This window comes from Stylophora pistillata, chromosome 1 (assembly GCF_964205215.1).
Source record: "Stylophora pistillata chromosome 1, jaStyPist1.2, whole genome shotgun sequence".
Taxonomy (NCBI): domain Eukaryota; kingdom Metazoa; phylum Cnidaria; class Anthozoa; order Scleractinia; family Pocilloporidae; genus Stylophora; species Stylophora pistillata.
The window spans coordinates 55,499,113-55,516,699 of NC_142519.1; the positions used below are offsets into that span (position 1 = coordinate 55,499,113).

The window sequence follows — 17,587 nt, forward strand, 5'->3', positions numbered from 1 at the left end:
CCATCTTGATAAGCCAAGGAGAACGAGACAGAGGCTAGGTAAGCCCATTCTTTAAGGTTAATCTGCCTCGCTTTGGCGGCGATCAAAAGTCGTCCAAACAGCTCTCTATCGGCACCAACTGAGACCAGCTTATCATTGACTGCCTTTACCTGGATTTTCAGTGTTGTGCTTTCAAAGGTTTTCACCTTGAGGTTTGGAATTGGATCACAAAAGCTTACTTCGTTAGTGTTCAACCGTTTCTCTACAAAAGTGTTCATCTGCTCGCGTCCTTGTTCAGTGCTTCTTATTAAGGTGGCTCGTACCAGTTTCCTCGCGCGGGGAACAGGTCGCTCTTGCGTGACGCGCGCGAGAGAAACGTGCGAAAGAAGCGCGAGATCAAAAGATGAAAATTCAAAACAAAGATGGCGGCACGTGGAATTTTTTCTACTTTTGTGAGAAGTTTACCTAAGAGCTTGTATTTGATGTGTTGAGCGGCCAGTATGAATGCAGGAGATAGAAACTAAGATAACGAAGACGATTTTCGGAGAAGTAAAGGTTGCTTCACTTCACATTTAAAAGAAATATTCAACCGATATGAAATCTTGCGACGGCAAAAAAAGAAGAACTCAAGTGAAGGATAATCTACCTGAAGTGGAAGAAGACTTTGAAACTTAAAGGAAAATAATATGATATAGCCAGAAGACATGTGTAGGATTTTTAAGATGAGCTCGGAAGGCTGTCTTTGACGGCTGTTTAATGATTTTCTTAGCAGTAAACGTCTGTAAACATCAGATCGTAGTTACTCGCGCGAGCACACGCAATTGTCAGCGGTAGCTAAAACAGATCACGAGCAAATGTCGATCTTATAGAATCCAGATTTTTAAAACGCGCGTGGAAATTGCTAAACTCACAAAAGCTATTGCTTGAAAACAAGTCCGGTGACCCCTTATTTTTATTGTTCCAATATGATAATAACGTCGAAAGGAATCATCAGAAAAAAACTACGGAAGGAAATTTGTGATGTGTGAAAATTGTCCTTTTTGTAGATTTTCTGAAATTCCGCTCCGTAGAATTTTTTAAAAATCTTTGTGCATTTTCCTTTTCAAGTGCCAAAAGCAATTACTGAAAGAAATCAGGGGGTCACCGGGTTAGTTTTCGAATTATTTAAACGACAAGTTAAAAAATGCGTCTCAATAAGCCTATGAAAGCGTTGCCATGGAAACTGCTAGTGACGAAATGACACTTATTTTTGGATAACCAATGATTATGTAATTCAACCCCGTAAAAGTGTTCAACTGGCCTTGGTCAGTCTTTCTGCTGTATTCTTTCAAAGTTACAAACCATCATAAAGATGAAAACCGGTACGAGCCACCTTAAACCATCAGCACTGTTAATGGTTGTGGGAGGCGCGGTGGCCTCATGGTTGTGTGCTCGACTCCGGATCGAGCAGTTCGGGTTCGAGGCTCGTCCGGGAAATTGTGTTGTGTTCTTAGGGAAGACACTTTACTCTCACAGTGCCTCTTTTCACCCAGGTGTATAAATGGGTACCGGCGAATTCAATGCTGGGGGTAACCCTGCGATGGACTGGCATCCCATCCAGGGGGGAGTAGAAATACTCCTAGTTGCTTCATGAAACGGAAACCGGCGTTAAGTGCCGGCCCGACGAGCCACATGGCTCACATGTAGGCTTTACCTCACCTTTACCTACTGTTAATGGGGAAGATGATGCCCGTAGCGAAGTTGACTAAGACTCAGACTCTTGCGTGAAAGCCGACTAGTCATCAGTTCAGTTGTAAAGCATGAAAGAAGCTTCTGGACATCAGCCTGTAGTTTCCTGCTGCAACTCAATCACGCTAGATTGTACAGCTGCCTTGATTGTTATTGCGCGTCTGCATTCTTCTCCTATTCTTATCACGGCATCTTCATCAACAAGACGCTCTTCCCCGTGATCTCCAGCGTGGCTTGTGTGCCATCCAATGAAAGTGTCCCACATCAAATGAAATAGAGCCTCCATTGCTAGCTTGTGAGCTCGAATTCCTCTGTTGGAGGACATCCCCTTCATAGCGGCTCAATTTTTATTTAGATATAATATTTTGTTTGCCTCCAAGGGAATAGCCTCGTTTGCGTGCTAGATCTAGACTGATTAAAAACGAAGCGTTTTAATTCCCAAAGGTTTTGCTAGGATGACAGCAAGAGCAAAAGAAAGTTAATTTAATAAAGAAGGGATTCATATTTCGTTTTTGCGATGTTGTTCTTTAAAATAACGGCGAACGCTCGTTTGTTTCTAATAGTCGCAGATTTGTTACTGGTCACGTTTAAAATCACGTGACTAATCACGTGACATACTGCATCACTTACAAATAAACCAGATGTATATTTAACGACGTTTAGATTGAGTGGTTCGAATCGTTGATTTTTACGAAGAAATAGCGATGTAAACTGCGTTCGAGTGTGAAGCCTCGTTTCCATGCTGATCCGTATACCACAATTCAACTTTACGAACTACCTGGCTTTGATCAGGAGGTCTTTCTCTACAAGAATCAGCTGTCAAATATTTTCTGTGGTGATGGTTGAACGAAACTCCCATTTTTTCGGTTTCTGCTCCCTGACTAATACAACTAATCAGAAATTGGCATGCGGGTTATAACAAGCATTAATGAAATTATTCTCGCAGTTAAGCTGCAATAAAAGAAAGAATCACTGGCGAGGAACTATGAAAAGTTTCTGGCCTCTTTTCAGCCTGAGTATGCAATTTCTCTAAATTGCCGTTAACATGCCAAGATCACTGCGTCACTAATTTTTAACTTTAGTTTAAATTAGAATCACTTTGCTTTACTTACGATCTCAGAGTAGGACAAAACCGGAATGTGCGAGTCAGATTTGGGGCTCTGCAAGTAAAATCCTCTATAGCTTGTATTAATGACCAGCGTTGCGAGGACGTCTGCGAAAATAACAAAGACGAAAACCATTTACTAACTACAAAGCAAGTTAGAAATTCATACCAACCCATTTTTAGGGTAGACTTTCATTACAATTTTTTACTCAGTTTGAAAAAGTTCAAATCAGTTTGATTTCTTGTTTTCTTTTTCTGCGAAACAGGCAGAGAGGCAGGGATGGCGCAGTGCTGAGAGCTCTCGCCTCCACCACCTTGGTCCGGGTTCGATTCCCTGACCTAGTGTCACATTTGGTTAGAGTTTGTTGTTGGTTCTCGTCCTTGCTCCAAGGATTTTCCTCCCCCCTGCAAAAACCAACAATTCAAATTCGGATTCGACCGGGAAACAGTAGACAAAAAGAGCCGCTTAGAAGAAATTCCATCGCTAAGTACTCATTTATTTCTTCCCATTCCCATTTATCTGGCACTCATAATCGTAATCCGGAAGAAAAGAAAATCATAGTTGAGCTGGATTGAAAATTTGAAACCACATGAACAAAAACAGTGATAGCGTTGAACCAATTACTACACGCCGCACAGATTGACTCATGCATTAATCAAGAGTTATGACGGTCATTATCACTTTTACCACCACGTTATTTTTCGTCTTTTGCAGTTAATGCAGCGTTCTTTATAGTTTTCCTCAGCTATCCTTATGCTCGATGGTTTTCAAATTGGTTAAAGCCATTACCTAGCTTTGGTGTTCGTCTACGTCGGTAAAAAATTAAAACTCCTTTGAATAGAGTTGATGTGGCTTAGCACCTTTAAAGGCGTGTGCTATTCTGCCATATCGCCGCCTGATCAGCTCATGTAATAAAGCGCTATACTGCCATGTGGGAGGTCGAGGGTATAAGCCCCAGACTGGATTAACACTCAGGGTCTTAAAATAACTGAGGACAATGTGCTGCCTTTGCTATGACATCTACAAATGGTTAGACATTCTAGTCTTCTTGGATAAAGACGAAAAACCGTTAGCCCCGCCTCCTGCATCTTTTCTGTACTGGTAAGCAGGGACGTTAAGAACCCACACACTTATTGCAAACATTGGAGAACATAGCTCCAGATGTTTTGGTACGGACTTGACTCTGATATTGGGAGCACTGCAGAAATTTCCTTTAAAATATTGCAAACTACTCAACGCAGTGTGACCAAAGTCCCCCGCAAAGTGTTAATAGCACCATAAGTTGTGGGATATGGTGCTATAGAAATCCTCATTATTATTATTATCATCATCATCATCATCATTATTATCATTATTGTTATACCTGCCTATTCCGAGCCGAGTTCGAGGTCGGTAGTGTAAGTTACTGAGCGGGTTTTTTTTTCCGCGCCGATTTATAAATTCGAGCGGAAAAACGCAACCTCGTTCCCGGGGCCTTTTCCCCTAAGGAAAAGGCCCTGGGAACGAGGTTGCGGGAAAACGAGGTTCTGTAACTCATAGTGTGCACCGAGAAAACGAGACTAGCCAAGATATTTCTTATATCTCCAGGTTTAAATAGTGGGGGGAGATTTAAAAAAAACAACTTTTGAATTTAGCGGGCCATAAAAGGATATACAGTCTACTAGATTGACCAATCATAGTACAGGTACTGAGACATGTAATCGGGTTGGTTATTTTTTTTTTTACAAGAATTATGACAAAGTCATTCAGATAGAACCTTACTTTCAAATCAACAAATGGTAAACACCACAGCGTACACTATTGAGTTATGAATAAAGGCTGATAGTTTCGAAAGAAACTGTTTGGGGCTGCGTCGATGGGAGTAACGAAAATATTTGGATATATCAACAAAGTTGAAATGGTAAATTGGCCACCGTAACGATTACAAAAGCTGACGTTTCGAAACGTCAGCTTTTGTAGTCGTTACGGTGGCCAATTTACCATTTCAGTTTTGTTGATATATCCAAACTATTGAGTTATGGATGCACACGAGAGGTTGCTAAGCACGAAAGAGGTGTTAGAGTCACGTGAGTCGATAGCCGAAAGCGACTCTAGCTTCTTGAGTGCTTAGCAAACCTCCCAAGCGCATCCATAACTCAAAAGTGTACGCTGTGGTGTTTACCATTTGTTTTATAACAAAACACAACATTGTAGCAAAAGAGTTCCCTTTATTTAACACTGACATTTTACGTGACAGAAAAAACAAGCGCGCGGAAACTATTCTTTGCATTTGCTCATGTCAGCAGCGTACACCCATGGGAAAATTCTGGACACTAAATTGACCAATCAGAATCCACGCTTTACTTTGGTTATGTTGTAATCAGATTTCTTATCAAATGATGGTTACTATGTTACTTGTTTTTTTGCATGCATGTTTTAGCTTTGCGTTTTCGTATGTTTCACGAATGCTTACCACTTGGTTTGGACAAAAGAAATCTGACCGAGGCTTGAAAACACTTTCGTTTTGAGTTCTTTGGAATATGACCTTGAGAGAAAGAAAATATATGAATATAGCTCCTATCTAATTAGAAGTAAATAAGAAAGTAAACTCCTAGAGAATAATTCAAAAAAGCCAACTCTCTAGATCTGCATCTTGAAATTCAGTAAGGGACCGGTTATTAGTTATCGCGGGGAAGGGGGGTGGGTCAGAGGATTTTAGGTAAGTCACAATAAGACTTACCCATATTCTATCGCCCTTCCCGTCACTGGCATTCAATCGTTTATAGTCCCCCGTGTTAGAAATGAATGATCCCCCCTCCATTCCCCCTGAAAACAATGTAATCCTCTCAAACTCCCCCCCTTCCCAAGGCGATTAAACGTGATAGGCCGGACGGGTCCTCCAAAAAAGCATTTTTTTTAAATTCTTCAATAACTTGTGTAGATAAATCAAGCCGCCAAGGTAAACCTTTATTCAAAACACTTATCCATACATTTTTTACACCTCTTACGTTCATCGTTATAAGAGTGCCGAAGCGGGTGGGTTATTTCAAACTGATAAAGAATGAGAAGTCTAGTAATTTGGCTATAAAGGTTCAAATTCTTACCTTCAAGAAATTGAGCGTCACCATATCATTGGAATGGTTAACAGGATTGAGCAGAAGAGCTCCAGTTTGAAACCAGTGACTCAGATAATTAAAGAACAGTTCTTTGTTTGTAAAGTCAGTGACCTTGTCCACAAATCCTCTTGTTAGTTCCAAAATGTTTGTTAGATTCACTATGGATAGCTGAAAATGAACAGAGAGAAACATTATTTTAGGTCCAATAAAATGAGTTCTTCACCCGACGAACTTTAACACAAACATTATGACGATCTTGACTTCTTCGTCAGCATGAACGCGAATCAGTCAATCTATTTCAACCAAACATTTGATTCCATCGTCTGAGTTGATATTGTAAACTGCTCACCGTATAGAGTTCCAAAATCTGTTTCGAGTATTAGCCCCTCTCAGAACGAATGACGAACTCTACAAACTCTACAAGGCAGCCAAAGTATATTGAACTCAGTTGACAAAACCAAATTATCTTGTGACATCCCTCACCGACACAACGCCACAGTTTCTTTTGAAACTTGCCGTTCCCCCTTGTTACAGAAAAATGAAATAAATCAAAAGTTTGATTTATTAGTTTGCTATTCCAGTTGCGTCATCCTACCGCGATTCAAACAGCCGCAGATTAGAATACATCGGAATCAAGGTAATACATACTTTATGACTGAAGTCTTGACGAAGACATTCTTTTTCGCAAAAACAGCTTTCTTTGTATCTCCACTCTGTTTTCTCGCCACATGGTGAAGAACAACTGTTCGTGAAATTTCCTGTGGCCAAATAAAAGTAAATAAATGAAAAGCACGTTGCTGCCGCAAAAACAACATTAAATTTCGATATAATTGTTTTCATTAATCCTTACCTTGACACTCGAATGATAATGATTCAAAGTCTAATTGAATGTAAAGCACAAACAGTAGCAAACGCTGTAAACCCATGCAAATGGTTGATGAAGTTATTCAACGTTTAACCGTGTTTATACAATGAAAGGATATGGAAAAAACTAAAATATTGAACACAGTCTGAACCCTGGAATAACAACTGATTGCGTTATGTAGTCTTCCCGGTGACGACAGTATATGAATTTACCTCTGCTGGCCGAAGCACATGACTGACGTTTTGATAAACGATGGGGCTAATGCTTTATTGGGGATAATTCACTTACTTTTTACGATAGATTGTTGAAGCTTCACTGAGTCAATGTTAATGAATTTTTTAGGGCGAGTTCTCCTTACCCGAGCGATCAGACTCTTTGAACGGAGAAAAAAAAAAGTCATGTTAAGTGCACTAAAACAGTAGACTGTTATCACCCACAGCGGGGTAGTGCTTTGGACTTCTAGGCGTTTTATCATATCGTTTCCTCGTAACCCTTTTATTCCCAGATGTGATTAACTCGTAACTTCTCCCTATAGTACTGTTTTGTTTTATCACAAAATAACATCTTTTTTGACGCAGCGTATCAAGGCATTTTATTCTACCTCCCAATTCTGGATCCACCTCTGAACAGTTCCTTACAACAGTCTCATCCAAGGCAGTTCTTTCCCAGTAGAGATTGAACTTCGTGTGAAATGGACAGAAATCTGAAAGAAATATTCAAAAGTTCCTTTCAAAAACAGCTTCCATGCAAAATATTCTTGAAAAGGCATAAGTGCTTTCTTTTCCTTCAAGATCGAAGTGTAATCTAAGGGACCCTTCATTATTTAACGTTTGGGGAGAGCAGGGGGGTCAGCCGAGATTGGAATCACATGGTTTTCAGGGTGGGATCAGTCCTCGTCAATAGAGTGTAAAGGAGGACTATAAAAAATTGACTACTAATTAACTGCTAACGGGGGATGGGGGGTTATAAAAAGTAATATGCAGAATAATGGGGATCAAGCAAATTTTTATCCGACGCTCCTCCCCCCCAGGAAATCAATAATGAACAGTCCCTAAAAGTGAACGTCTGGGCTCGAAATCAGTTGGAGCTTTTACCTGCGATCTGATGCAGTTTGGTGATCTTACGTATTCTTCTCTATCTGACCTAACGGTCTGCTTCTTGTTACTGTTACATTTTTAGGTTCTTATTACTTTTTCTTCATTCCTCGAGGCCTTAGCTCATTTTAATTTTTTCTCTGACTCCGGCTAGTTCTATTTCTTTTTACTGGGTATAGGAAGTATCACCTGATCTACGCCTATCACTTTTAATAAACTTGGAAGAGTTTTTCAAGTCAGTCCCTTATTTGCAATATATGTCAATTCCTTCCATAATTGACCGTCGTCGCTTTTTTTTCGCTTCATTCTTCTCATTTCGAATCCTCTTATTAGCAGTTAACTGGCAGTCAATTTTTTAAATCCCTCCTTTATTGGCGACGACTGACCCCCATTCTGTTCGCTCTGAACACCATGTGATTCCCCCATAATCTTCCGACCCCCACTCCCCAAGCGAATGAATGATGACTGATCCCCAAGTCTCAGGTTTTCTTATTCATACTAACACTGAATGCAATTTTTCTCGTCAGACTTGTCTCTGCAATCTGCTTTCTGATTACATCTGTCGTTAAGTGATCTTATCTCATCTCCGCTCGTACAGAGGTACAACCTTTCGTCAGATATGAGTGATAAGTTTCGTATTTCTGAAAAATGTAAAAACACAAACAGCCTCAAAAATTTCGGTACCGACAGTTTTTCGTTTAAGGCGATACCGAATAATTTCTTTTTTGGACGTCAACAAATCTCAGCGGGGAACGAAAAATTATAGCTTGAAGGAGCTTGTTTTTCTTGGGTAACAAAAATGTATGTCCTTAATCGATGGTTAGGACCCATTGAACAAACCTGTAAAAGCCCCTGTACATCGCACGTGACCTATTTCCATGTAGCATCCAGGCCTCACTCTCTCTTGCTCCGAGCTGCAAAAGAAGTCAACTCCATTCTCTGTCCAGTGGTGACCATCCAGATAGGTTTGGTTCTTCCAAATGCAAGCTAACAAAATGCAGAAAAGTACATTATACGGAATGGATAACTTAAATTTAGGCTAATAATTTTCTTAGAATTGTGGTTGTCAAGTAAGCTTTTTGGGGGCAAAATAAAAGATTCGCAGAGAAAATTAGCTTGAATTAAATTCAGCTCCTGTGATTGCTGGGTGAAAGCTTTGGAGAATCCTAATTCTCCATTTACACGTGGGTATTTGGCTTGATCGTCACAATCACTTGCCTTTACAGATTCCTCTGATTCTTTTTAGAAACGCCGCTACGTTACAATCTGGTTGACTACAGCGTTCAACGTTCGTTTCATTGGATGTAATAACTGACAGCGTCCTAGAACACGAGATTACACCGTTGCTACAATTACAGTTGATGCATTCACCAACAGACCAGGTGCTTCCATCGAAATATGTATTTGCGTCCTCGTCCTGACACAACGCATCTAAGAAACAAATCGTCAGCACTTAAAATAATTATCGATAATTACTGACAAAATATTCTCCAACAGGAGAGGAATAAGGTGAGGGACCGAACCCTCCCCCTCCCTCCTCATATGGTATTTAGTCTCACAGTAATGCCCCTAACGCTATTTTTTGGTACACGCCCCTCGGAGATCCAGGGGCATCTAGAAATAATGAATCCAATGTTGCTAATTTTGCTCACGTGCATATCCCATGATCCCACACGGCTTGTATGCGTTCTTCACTGAGACGTCAAGCAACACTCCAAGATTCATGTATCTTAGTATCGGAGGACCACATGATTGAGTCTAAAAATAGCTTGAGAGGGATTACGTTTAAAAGAGGGTCTTCAAAGGAATACAGTCTCTTCGCCTAATTCTCTCTTCACTCTCGCTGAAGTCATTACATTGGTTCTTTCACAAAGCTTCCCAAAATTAAGAAATGAAAAGATTTGGAACTTTTACTCTGAGAGTAAATGCTCCAAATCTCTCAGTGAGAGCGTGTTTGCTCAACGAGGGAACTCACAAACTTTATATGACACGTCCATTCTCGACAAGGGCTGGCTACAAGGTGACGATAAAGAAACATCGATCGTTTAATCTGCTTTCAACGATCTATCAATGACCAATGTCACGGTATTCCGATTGATTTCAAGCGAATGACATAAAGATTAACCTATAATAACAGATAATAAAGTAAAATAAAACCTTCACATTATTTTAATGAAACCGTTTGCTTGGGTACTCGAACATGCAAAGAGGTAGAAATAAACTAAAAAGAAAGAAGGATGGTCGAAAATGAAGAGGATTGACACAGCTTGAAATGAGGTCTGATTTTTTCAAGATGAACCAGCCACGTGGAAGCCTCTTAGAAGTCGCCTCTAATCAGTCAAACTTACCCATTTTACAGGAGCCGTTTCCCAGCAGGCAGTTCGGATCGAGTATGCCACACTGATCATCACTGGTTATCAATTGGAGTCCTCCAGGACACAACTTCATACCCCAGCGCACCTGACTTGCAAGCTGTGGGAGTGCTATCAATTAAAAACGCGCCTTTAATGAGAAATTGAGAGCAATTTTCAATTGAATATTCAAAGCAAATTCTTAATTACATTGGTTTTGATTTAATTTGCTGGGTGATTGGTCCAGTAAACTATCGCACCCCCTCAACCAATCAAATGCAAAACAGTTAATAGTCACTCGTATTTCCCTACGCTTTTTGCATCTTGTCTGTTTTTACTTTGTATTCCCATGGGCTTATGATGATGTTGACCTTGATTCTTATTGGCCTTTGTCATCACTTTGAATTCGGGTTTTCGAAACCTGACAGATAATCAATTAAAAAAGATCACAACATAGTTGTTAATTCAACAGGTGTAAAAAGGTGCAGTGGTGAGAGCACCTCGCCTCTGACCATTGTGGTCCGGGTTCGATTCCCGGACCTGGTGTCACATATAATGTATATTATTTAGATATCTACTACATTTTACCTGGGCATTCTTTAGCACAACAGACTGCTCCATTGTGAATATGACAGAATAATGGAGACATTTGTGGGCACCCCGTGGTCGGCTTGTATCCGGGAAAGAGGAACTGGCACCCTTGGTACTCCCAGCTGTCTCCTTTTAGCAAAATGAGGCCACCTTCGACAGTTTCAATTGCTAAGTGAAAAATAATTTTATATGTAATATAAAGACGATAGTACAAGAGGAAACAAGGTCGAGCTAAAGTGAAAAGAGGAAGAATACAATAACTGGACGAAGTCGAGAAGATTATTTAGTAAAATTCACTGAGCCTGAATAAATTTTTTAGAATAGTTGCTCAGGTGCTTTCCATTTCTGTTGTAAATTCGTTTTGTTGTTGAAACCATTCTGTTACAATTGTTTTGATTACTCGTAGCGAGATATGCAGCCAGTCTCTACTAAAATTTGACAGGTTTATTTATTTCAGTAAGCAAAAACATCATATCTCTCTTTTGAAAAGTGTTACGTCAATTTTAGCACTCTTCCCATCACCCTTATCACTTCCTCGGTAATAATGACAAAACGCGAGGCAGCCATTTTGAAATTTAGCGCTCCTTCTATGATCACCCCGCGCAAGGTGATTATGGCGAGATATGACCCAATCCTCGACCAATCAGAGCCTTGTTGAAAAATCCCCTGGACTTCGCATCGGAGATTATTCAACAATACTCACTTTGTCTTCGGCGAGTAATTGTAAAATATTAGCCGAGCCAACAATTACTTTCCGGAATCGAGCCTGGCCGGTCCTTACCTATTTTCCTCACGAAAAAACAAAGTAATGAAAATTTCAAACATAAGCAGCTTACATTGTTTGAGAAATCAAGGTTTGAAACTAGTCATGTCCACAGATATCTGTATGATTGTAGTCTCCTTCGCAGCTGGTGTTTGGCCTCGTCACGTGACGCGCGCTCTCTCTTGTCGGGTGACGAGACCAAACAACTGCTGCGAAGGAGACTGGTATGATTGGGGATGTAATTCCTGATTTTGGTGCTGATTTCAATTTTCTGCGTAGATGAGTAGCCATTTCGGATAAGCAAGGATCTAATCCTGGTGAAGCAAACTCGGTTAAATATTCTAGGGAGATCTACGCTTACTTTGGCCTAAATTAAATTGAACTCCCTAACTCTACCTTCACATGTTTCTCTCCTAGCTTTAAGGAACTCCACGGTGTTACACTCTGGTTGTTCACAGGACTCAGTGAACGGTACGTATCCGAAGCGTTTGCCTGGGAAGAAAACTTCAAGTGTCCTCTTGCATTTTAGAAGACCCTCCGTGCATTCGCAATTGATACAATCGGACACCTGGAATAAAGTTAGCAATGAGTTCTACAAATGTAATACGAGCAGTAATTACTCAAGGGCTTTCCAATAAACCAGTGTACACCTTTATTCATTCTACGAGTGGAATTTTTCAAGGATTACTATTAGTGCGACAATTTACCTTCCAAACATCTTTCAGAATTAGAACCTGCCCTTCCTCATCGCGACAAATAACTAAAACAACAAAATGGAAGAGAAATCATCAGTAATCACTTTACAGTTTTTCTCTGATGGTTTTTCCTTTCTTCTTCGTTTGGTTAGGTGATGGGGGGGCGGGGGGGGAGGTGGAGAAATTGGCAAGAGTGGTATAGGGTGTGGTCAGATTAGTGAAAGTCCCTCACCATCATGGCATTGCACCTCATCGGAAGCGTCCGGACACTCGGCGACTCCATTACACACGTGTTCTTTCTTTACGAAGTCGCCATTGGAACAACCGAATATCTGATTCGAGTCCTGGAGCTGAAAGAAGGCTGGAGAAAGAGAAGAAGCTTTTAATATGGAGAATCCCGCAGCCTAAATGTCATTCGTTGGCTGATCAAAATGAGTCACTATTTCTAAATGTAGGTTTCAAAGGTGAGAAAAACATTTTGGTTGAAGTTGGCTGAAAAGTAGTCATTCTGATATGTGATTTGGTAGCTGGTGATTTCGCTCCATTGCAAGCTCACCCAAAACCACCTTAGCGCGTTTGTCCCCTGAAGTAAAACGAGTTCACACCCAAATCATTTAACTCAGTGGTAAAGTTGGGGCGAACTTGTTGTACGTTAACGGAGTTGCAATGAGGCGAAATCACCATAAAATGGTAATTCAAATCGAGTTACTACACGATGAGAGAAACAATCATATTTCATCATTGCTGTATTTGCAACGAAATTCAGTTGTAATTATAGCCCACCCTGGCAAGCACTGACTGTCCCATCTCCAGTTGGTAAAATATCGTCTCTTGGTTGTTGGCACGGCATACATTTTCCAACTGTCTCAACTTGGAATAACCCATAATGGATGGTCACGCGATACTTCACACAGCTGATTAAACTATCCACGCATGAGCAATTGAAACAGGCTCCTGAAAACCAGTGGGTACCATGTTCCCGCACCATACCTTTCTCATCGGTGCACGCTGGCCGAGAGAGCTTGGTACAGGTTATCAGTCCATTGCTACAGGCGCACTTAGTCATGCTGTCGCTAAGCCACTCTTTCCCATTAAGAAATGCGTTGCCATGAAAATCCCAGCAGCCATATCCAGTTGTTTGGCATTTGACATTAAGATTAGGTTTACATGTACATATGAGCAGAGGATTTGGGTTCCAGCTCTGCCCTACGTCATAAATATTTCCCTCTTTGTCTCTGCAGCCTGGCAGAAATGCAGAAAAATAGTCAACTATTTGTAGGTTAACTCGAATAGGCCTCTCGATGTAGGCAATCTCGGGTCACCTTCTTTCATTGCGTATTATCTAGAGTTATCCCATTTTTAGCCAATTACACCAATTAATATGGATCAAACTCCTTCAACAGTGAATTAGGTAGCGAAGTGTTCAGCCCTCGAGTTAAGATTTACACAGAAGCCAGGGGAATATGGTTTCCGCAGTTACATCTCTTTCGCTTGTTTTCTGTGAAAGGAAACATCCTTAATTTATCACTTAGAGGGTGATTTTGAGGGAAAAAGGAGGGGGGTCAATTAGAGAGATCACTTAGTTTTCAGGGGAAGGAGCGGCATCAATTAGGGGAGATAACATGGTTTTCAGGGGAAAGGAGCGGCATCAATTAGGGGAGATAACATGGTTTTCAGGGGGAAAGGAGGGGGGATCAATTCGGGGATCACATGCATGGTTTTCAGGGGGAAAGGAGGGGGATCAGCCGACGCCCTAGGATAGTAGATGAGGGACTAAGGAACATTGACTGCCAATGAGAAGAGGGTCATAAGAATATGCAGAGCCTCAAGGAGGAACAAGTAGATTTTATCGTTACACAACCAATGTCCTCCTAACTCCCCTCTCCGGGTTATAAGTAATGACCAGTCTATAACTGGTTTATAATGACCAGTCTGTAACTGGTTTATAATGACCAGTCTATAACTGGTTTATTTGACACTTACTAGCTTCTCCAGCTCCACAGTATCGCAGACTGTAAGAGTCTACACTTTTAGGAAACTGTCCAAATTTGTACACAATAAATCCACTGCAGTTTCTCACCAACACCAGACTATACCAATGACAACATTCCCTATCCTTCGTAAAACAAACCATGCGTTTCACCACACCCTCCCCCACAGTCGGATGTTTGCCATTTAACCAGCCAGGTGAAAGAGTACCACAATGCATTCTGGGCACACAATGTGTCGGCATAACAGTCCCTGCACGACCAGCCATCCTGTACCAACCATTGGGTAAATGAGCGTCACACTTTATGGTGTTGTAACTGAAGAAGTCTGCTGCTCGGTCCCGTTCGTTGAGTGTGTTATAGTTGGTACACTCATCGCCTAAAAAACAATTAAGTCAAGACATAAACAAACAGACAAACAAGCAAAGTAGAATAAAACAAACAATACAAATCAACGATATGAATTTTTGTTTTGTGAGGCGTAGAGTTCATCTTTCTTTTGATTACAATCAAGCAAAAAGTGTCGGCACAATTTTTGTGTTACAGTTTCTGTTTGACCCTTCATTCCCAGATGAGATCAACAGCTAACTTCTCCCCATGATATCCATACATTATCCAGCAAACGAATAATGAGAATATTCGAACTTAGCAGGTTGAAGTTATCTTGTTCTAACACAAAATTCTTGTAACTAATTTAAAGGATTACCTGAATTATTCTTGCTTGGTGCTTTGTTCGATGGCAATGAACCTAGGATAAAGAAAAATTTGTTCATATTTCTAAATTAAATCAGTATCAGGAAGTCAGAAAGTCTCTGGATTTAAACGGCGGATCTCAAGTTTCCCCCGCCCCCTCCCACCCCTCCCTTAGTGACAGAAAATGGATGAGGCATGAGTTTGCTTTTCTCTTCACTCTGTCCCGATAGTGCTCGTAAAATGCTGGAAAGTTGCTCACTGGAACGTCATAAGTTGTCCTTTATTTGTCAAAAATCCAAAAAGTAGCTACTAAATTATTTATTATTTCATATAAACGTTAACTGAAAGCTTTATTTTTGGATCTTTACAATAATCATTGATATCAGTGAGGAAAAATAGCTTGAAACTCAGCTTCAGAGGGTTGCTCGCCATTCTTTTCTGTTCATTAGAAATAAAGAAACAAAGACAGCCTTTTTGTGCATCATTCAAGGCGATCATCCGTTATAATATTAGAAAGGGATCGCAATAGGCCCGCAAAACATTGCCAAGTGACAGGTTATGTGTTTAAAAGGTCGATAAACATTCAAGAAATTCGCATAAACTGAAGTTCTCGATGAGATCTTTTACTTTTTCATGCTTGATATGTGCTCTAACCCTTTATCTTGCTCAATAATTGCCCAGAAAGGTAAATTGCTCAAGGTTGCTAGAACCACAAAAAATGGCTCTAAACGCCGAAAACAATGTTCAAAAGATGCCGAGCGCGATTGTAACAGCCTACCCACAAATCTATCGATTAAGAATTCAGTTTAAGTTAATAACAAAGATGGTGATCATGATTTACATATGAATGGAAAACGATGCAGGAGGCATTCGCATTGCAACCTCTCAGGGTTTTCCTCTACAAATATGCCAAAAAAAGGTAAAGTCTGTATTCGAGCCAGGTGGCCTAAACAGCCGGAGCCTATCCCACTTTCCTAAGAATAAAGTGAGTGGGAGTATCGCTACTCCCCCCTGTAGGGGATGCTGGTCTATCAATAGGCTCCCCTCTCCCAGTGTTGCATCAAGTTCCCCTGACAATTCGCCAGTACCCATCTATACTCCTGGGTGCGGAGAGAGAGGCACTGGGAATGTAAAGTGTTTTTCCCAAGAACACAACACATTGAGCCGACCAGTTTCGATCCCAGACCTCTCGACCCGAACTCCAGCTGACCAACCACTAGGTCACCGCGCTTTCAACTCTACAAATGTGAGAGATAAAAAGAAGTTAGACAGCATCAAAATTACCTTCAATACCAGCGCCACAAACTCGAAAATTAAAGCTTAAACTTGAATCCATGATTTGTTTGTAAACAAAAAAGCCACTGCAGTTCCTCACATGTACGCTCTGCGATTCTTTACAACATGCTTGCGACACAGAGAGACAGACGGATCGTACCACTAAGCCTTCGTCTACGCTTGGATGCTTACCCGCCAACCAGCCGGGAACCAACGTACCGCAATGATCAGCGGGAACGCAGGTTGTTGCCATGCGCGTACCGGCTGGGTTACTGAATGTAAACCAGCCCGTTAATGAGTTATCGCTGGCATTAACGATGTAGTTGGTAAAAAACCTTGATCTGCTGGCCTCCCTTAAAATTGTGTGGTTCCTGCACTCGATTGCTTTAGAAAGATGAGGAAAAAAGTAAATAACCATGGATCTTTTCGGTTCCCAATACACGAACATTTGGATATTACTGAGTGACGAAACCAAGATATGACAACGGCGGAAAAAAGGAAACATTTCTGAATCCCCTACGACGAATCGCACCCCTGACGTTCCAATTTCCCGCTCTAATGATCTTTCCCTGAGCCAAAAGAGACTCCATGGTAAGCTAGACCATTTCCTTTGCTACTGCTGGTAGCAGAAATGTCGAAAGTGTCGCGTGAGTAAATTTACAAAAGCCATCAAGCATCCACAATCTCTATTACATCTCTATTACCAACCTGATTAAAGGAATTTCTTTTCTTCTCAAGAATTTAAAAACCTTATTTATCCAGTTCTTTAAAAACCACAGTGTTCATCTGTACATTCAATCAAATTATGGCATTTTCTCTATTGAGCAAAAATATAAGACTGGTTCATACTGTTGCCTTCAAGTATGATTAAAATTCTCCGGTTGTGGCAATTTGCGCTAGGTATCTTAATTTAGATCGTACGAAGTATCTTTTGAAAAGAAGCTGTCTTCTAACCCTGTCAAAATGCCGGATTAGTCAACTCCAACCTACACTGAATAGAATAAAAAGCTCGTTACCAGATTGAAGGCTGGACGTCGCTTGACAAGAAGGTTGGATGGCCACAGCAAACAGTGCGATTAAGTGGTATAACATCCTTTTTAGGCAGGATCCACCATCCTATGCAGTTTTAGGAAAACAAACTTGTTCATCAAAAAGAAGGGAAAATGTATACCTTTCGAAGCAAAGAAACTTCTTTTTTACACGAAGAGAGATTTAACAATGGGTGTGCCGAAAAGTTAATGTAGTCCTTTTCTAAATAGTAGTCCGAAAGAGTAATATCTCTCTTTTCATGTTTTATGCAAAGTTTCCGGCACGAAGGTTTGACCACGTCGTAACTTTTAACTCATTTCTGAGTTTTTCAATCA

General features: G+C 40.7%; 1 protein-coding gene across 1 annotated transcript in view; it reads right to left on the bottom strand.

The window, feature by feature from the left end:
* The window catches only part of LOC111337039 (uncharacterized), a 32,867-nt gene that overhangs the window by 14,910 nt on the left and 370 nt on the right, over positions 1-17,587 (bottom strand). Inside the window, exons 2-19 of the mRNA XM_022943261.2 lie at positions 17,240-17,339; positions 16,233-16,607; positions 14,962-15,003; positions 14,251-14,634; positions 13,051-13,509; positions 12,500-12,628; positions 12,280-12,332; positions 11,969-12,140; positions 10,807-10,977; positions 10,216-10,350; positions 9,086-9,298; positions 8,708-8,854; positions 8,371-8,508; positions 7,375-7,476; positions 6,557-6,666; positions 5,897-6,076; positions 5,266-5,337; positions 2,820-2,920 (exon numbers count right to left, since the gene is read on the bottom strand). Coding sequence (XP_022798996.2) covers positions 2,820-2,920; positions 5,266-5,337; positions 5,897-6,076; positions 6,557-6,666; positions 7,375-7,476; positions 8,371-8,508; positions 8,708-8,854; positions 9,086-9,298; positions 10,216-10,350; positions 10,807-10,977; positions 11,969-12,140; positions 12,280-12,332; positions 12,500-12,628; positions 13,051-13,509; positions 14,251-14,634; positions 14,962-15,003; positions 16,233-16,607; positions 17,240-17,315 — 3,059 coding nt within the window. The 5' untranslated portion in view covers positions 17,316-17,339. The remainder of the gene's footprint in view (positions 1-2,819; positions 2,921-5,265; positions 5,338-5,896; positions 6,077-6,556; positions 6,667-7,374; positions 7,477-8,370; positions 8,509-8,707; positions 8,855-9,085; positions 9,299-10,215; positions 10,351-10,806; positions 10,978-11,968; positions 12,141-12,279; positions 12,333-12,499; positions 12,629-13,050; positions 13,510-14,250; positions 14,635-14,961; positions 15,004-16,232; positions 16,608-17,239; positions 17,340-17,587) is intronic.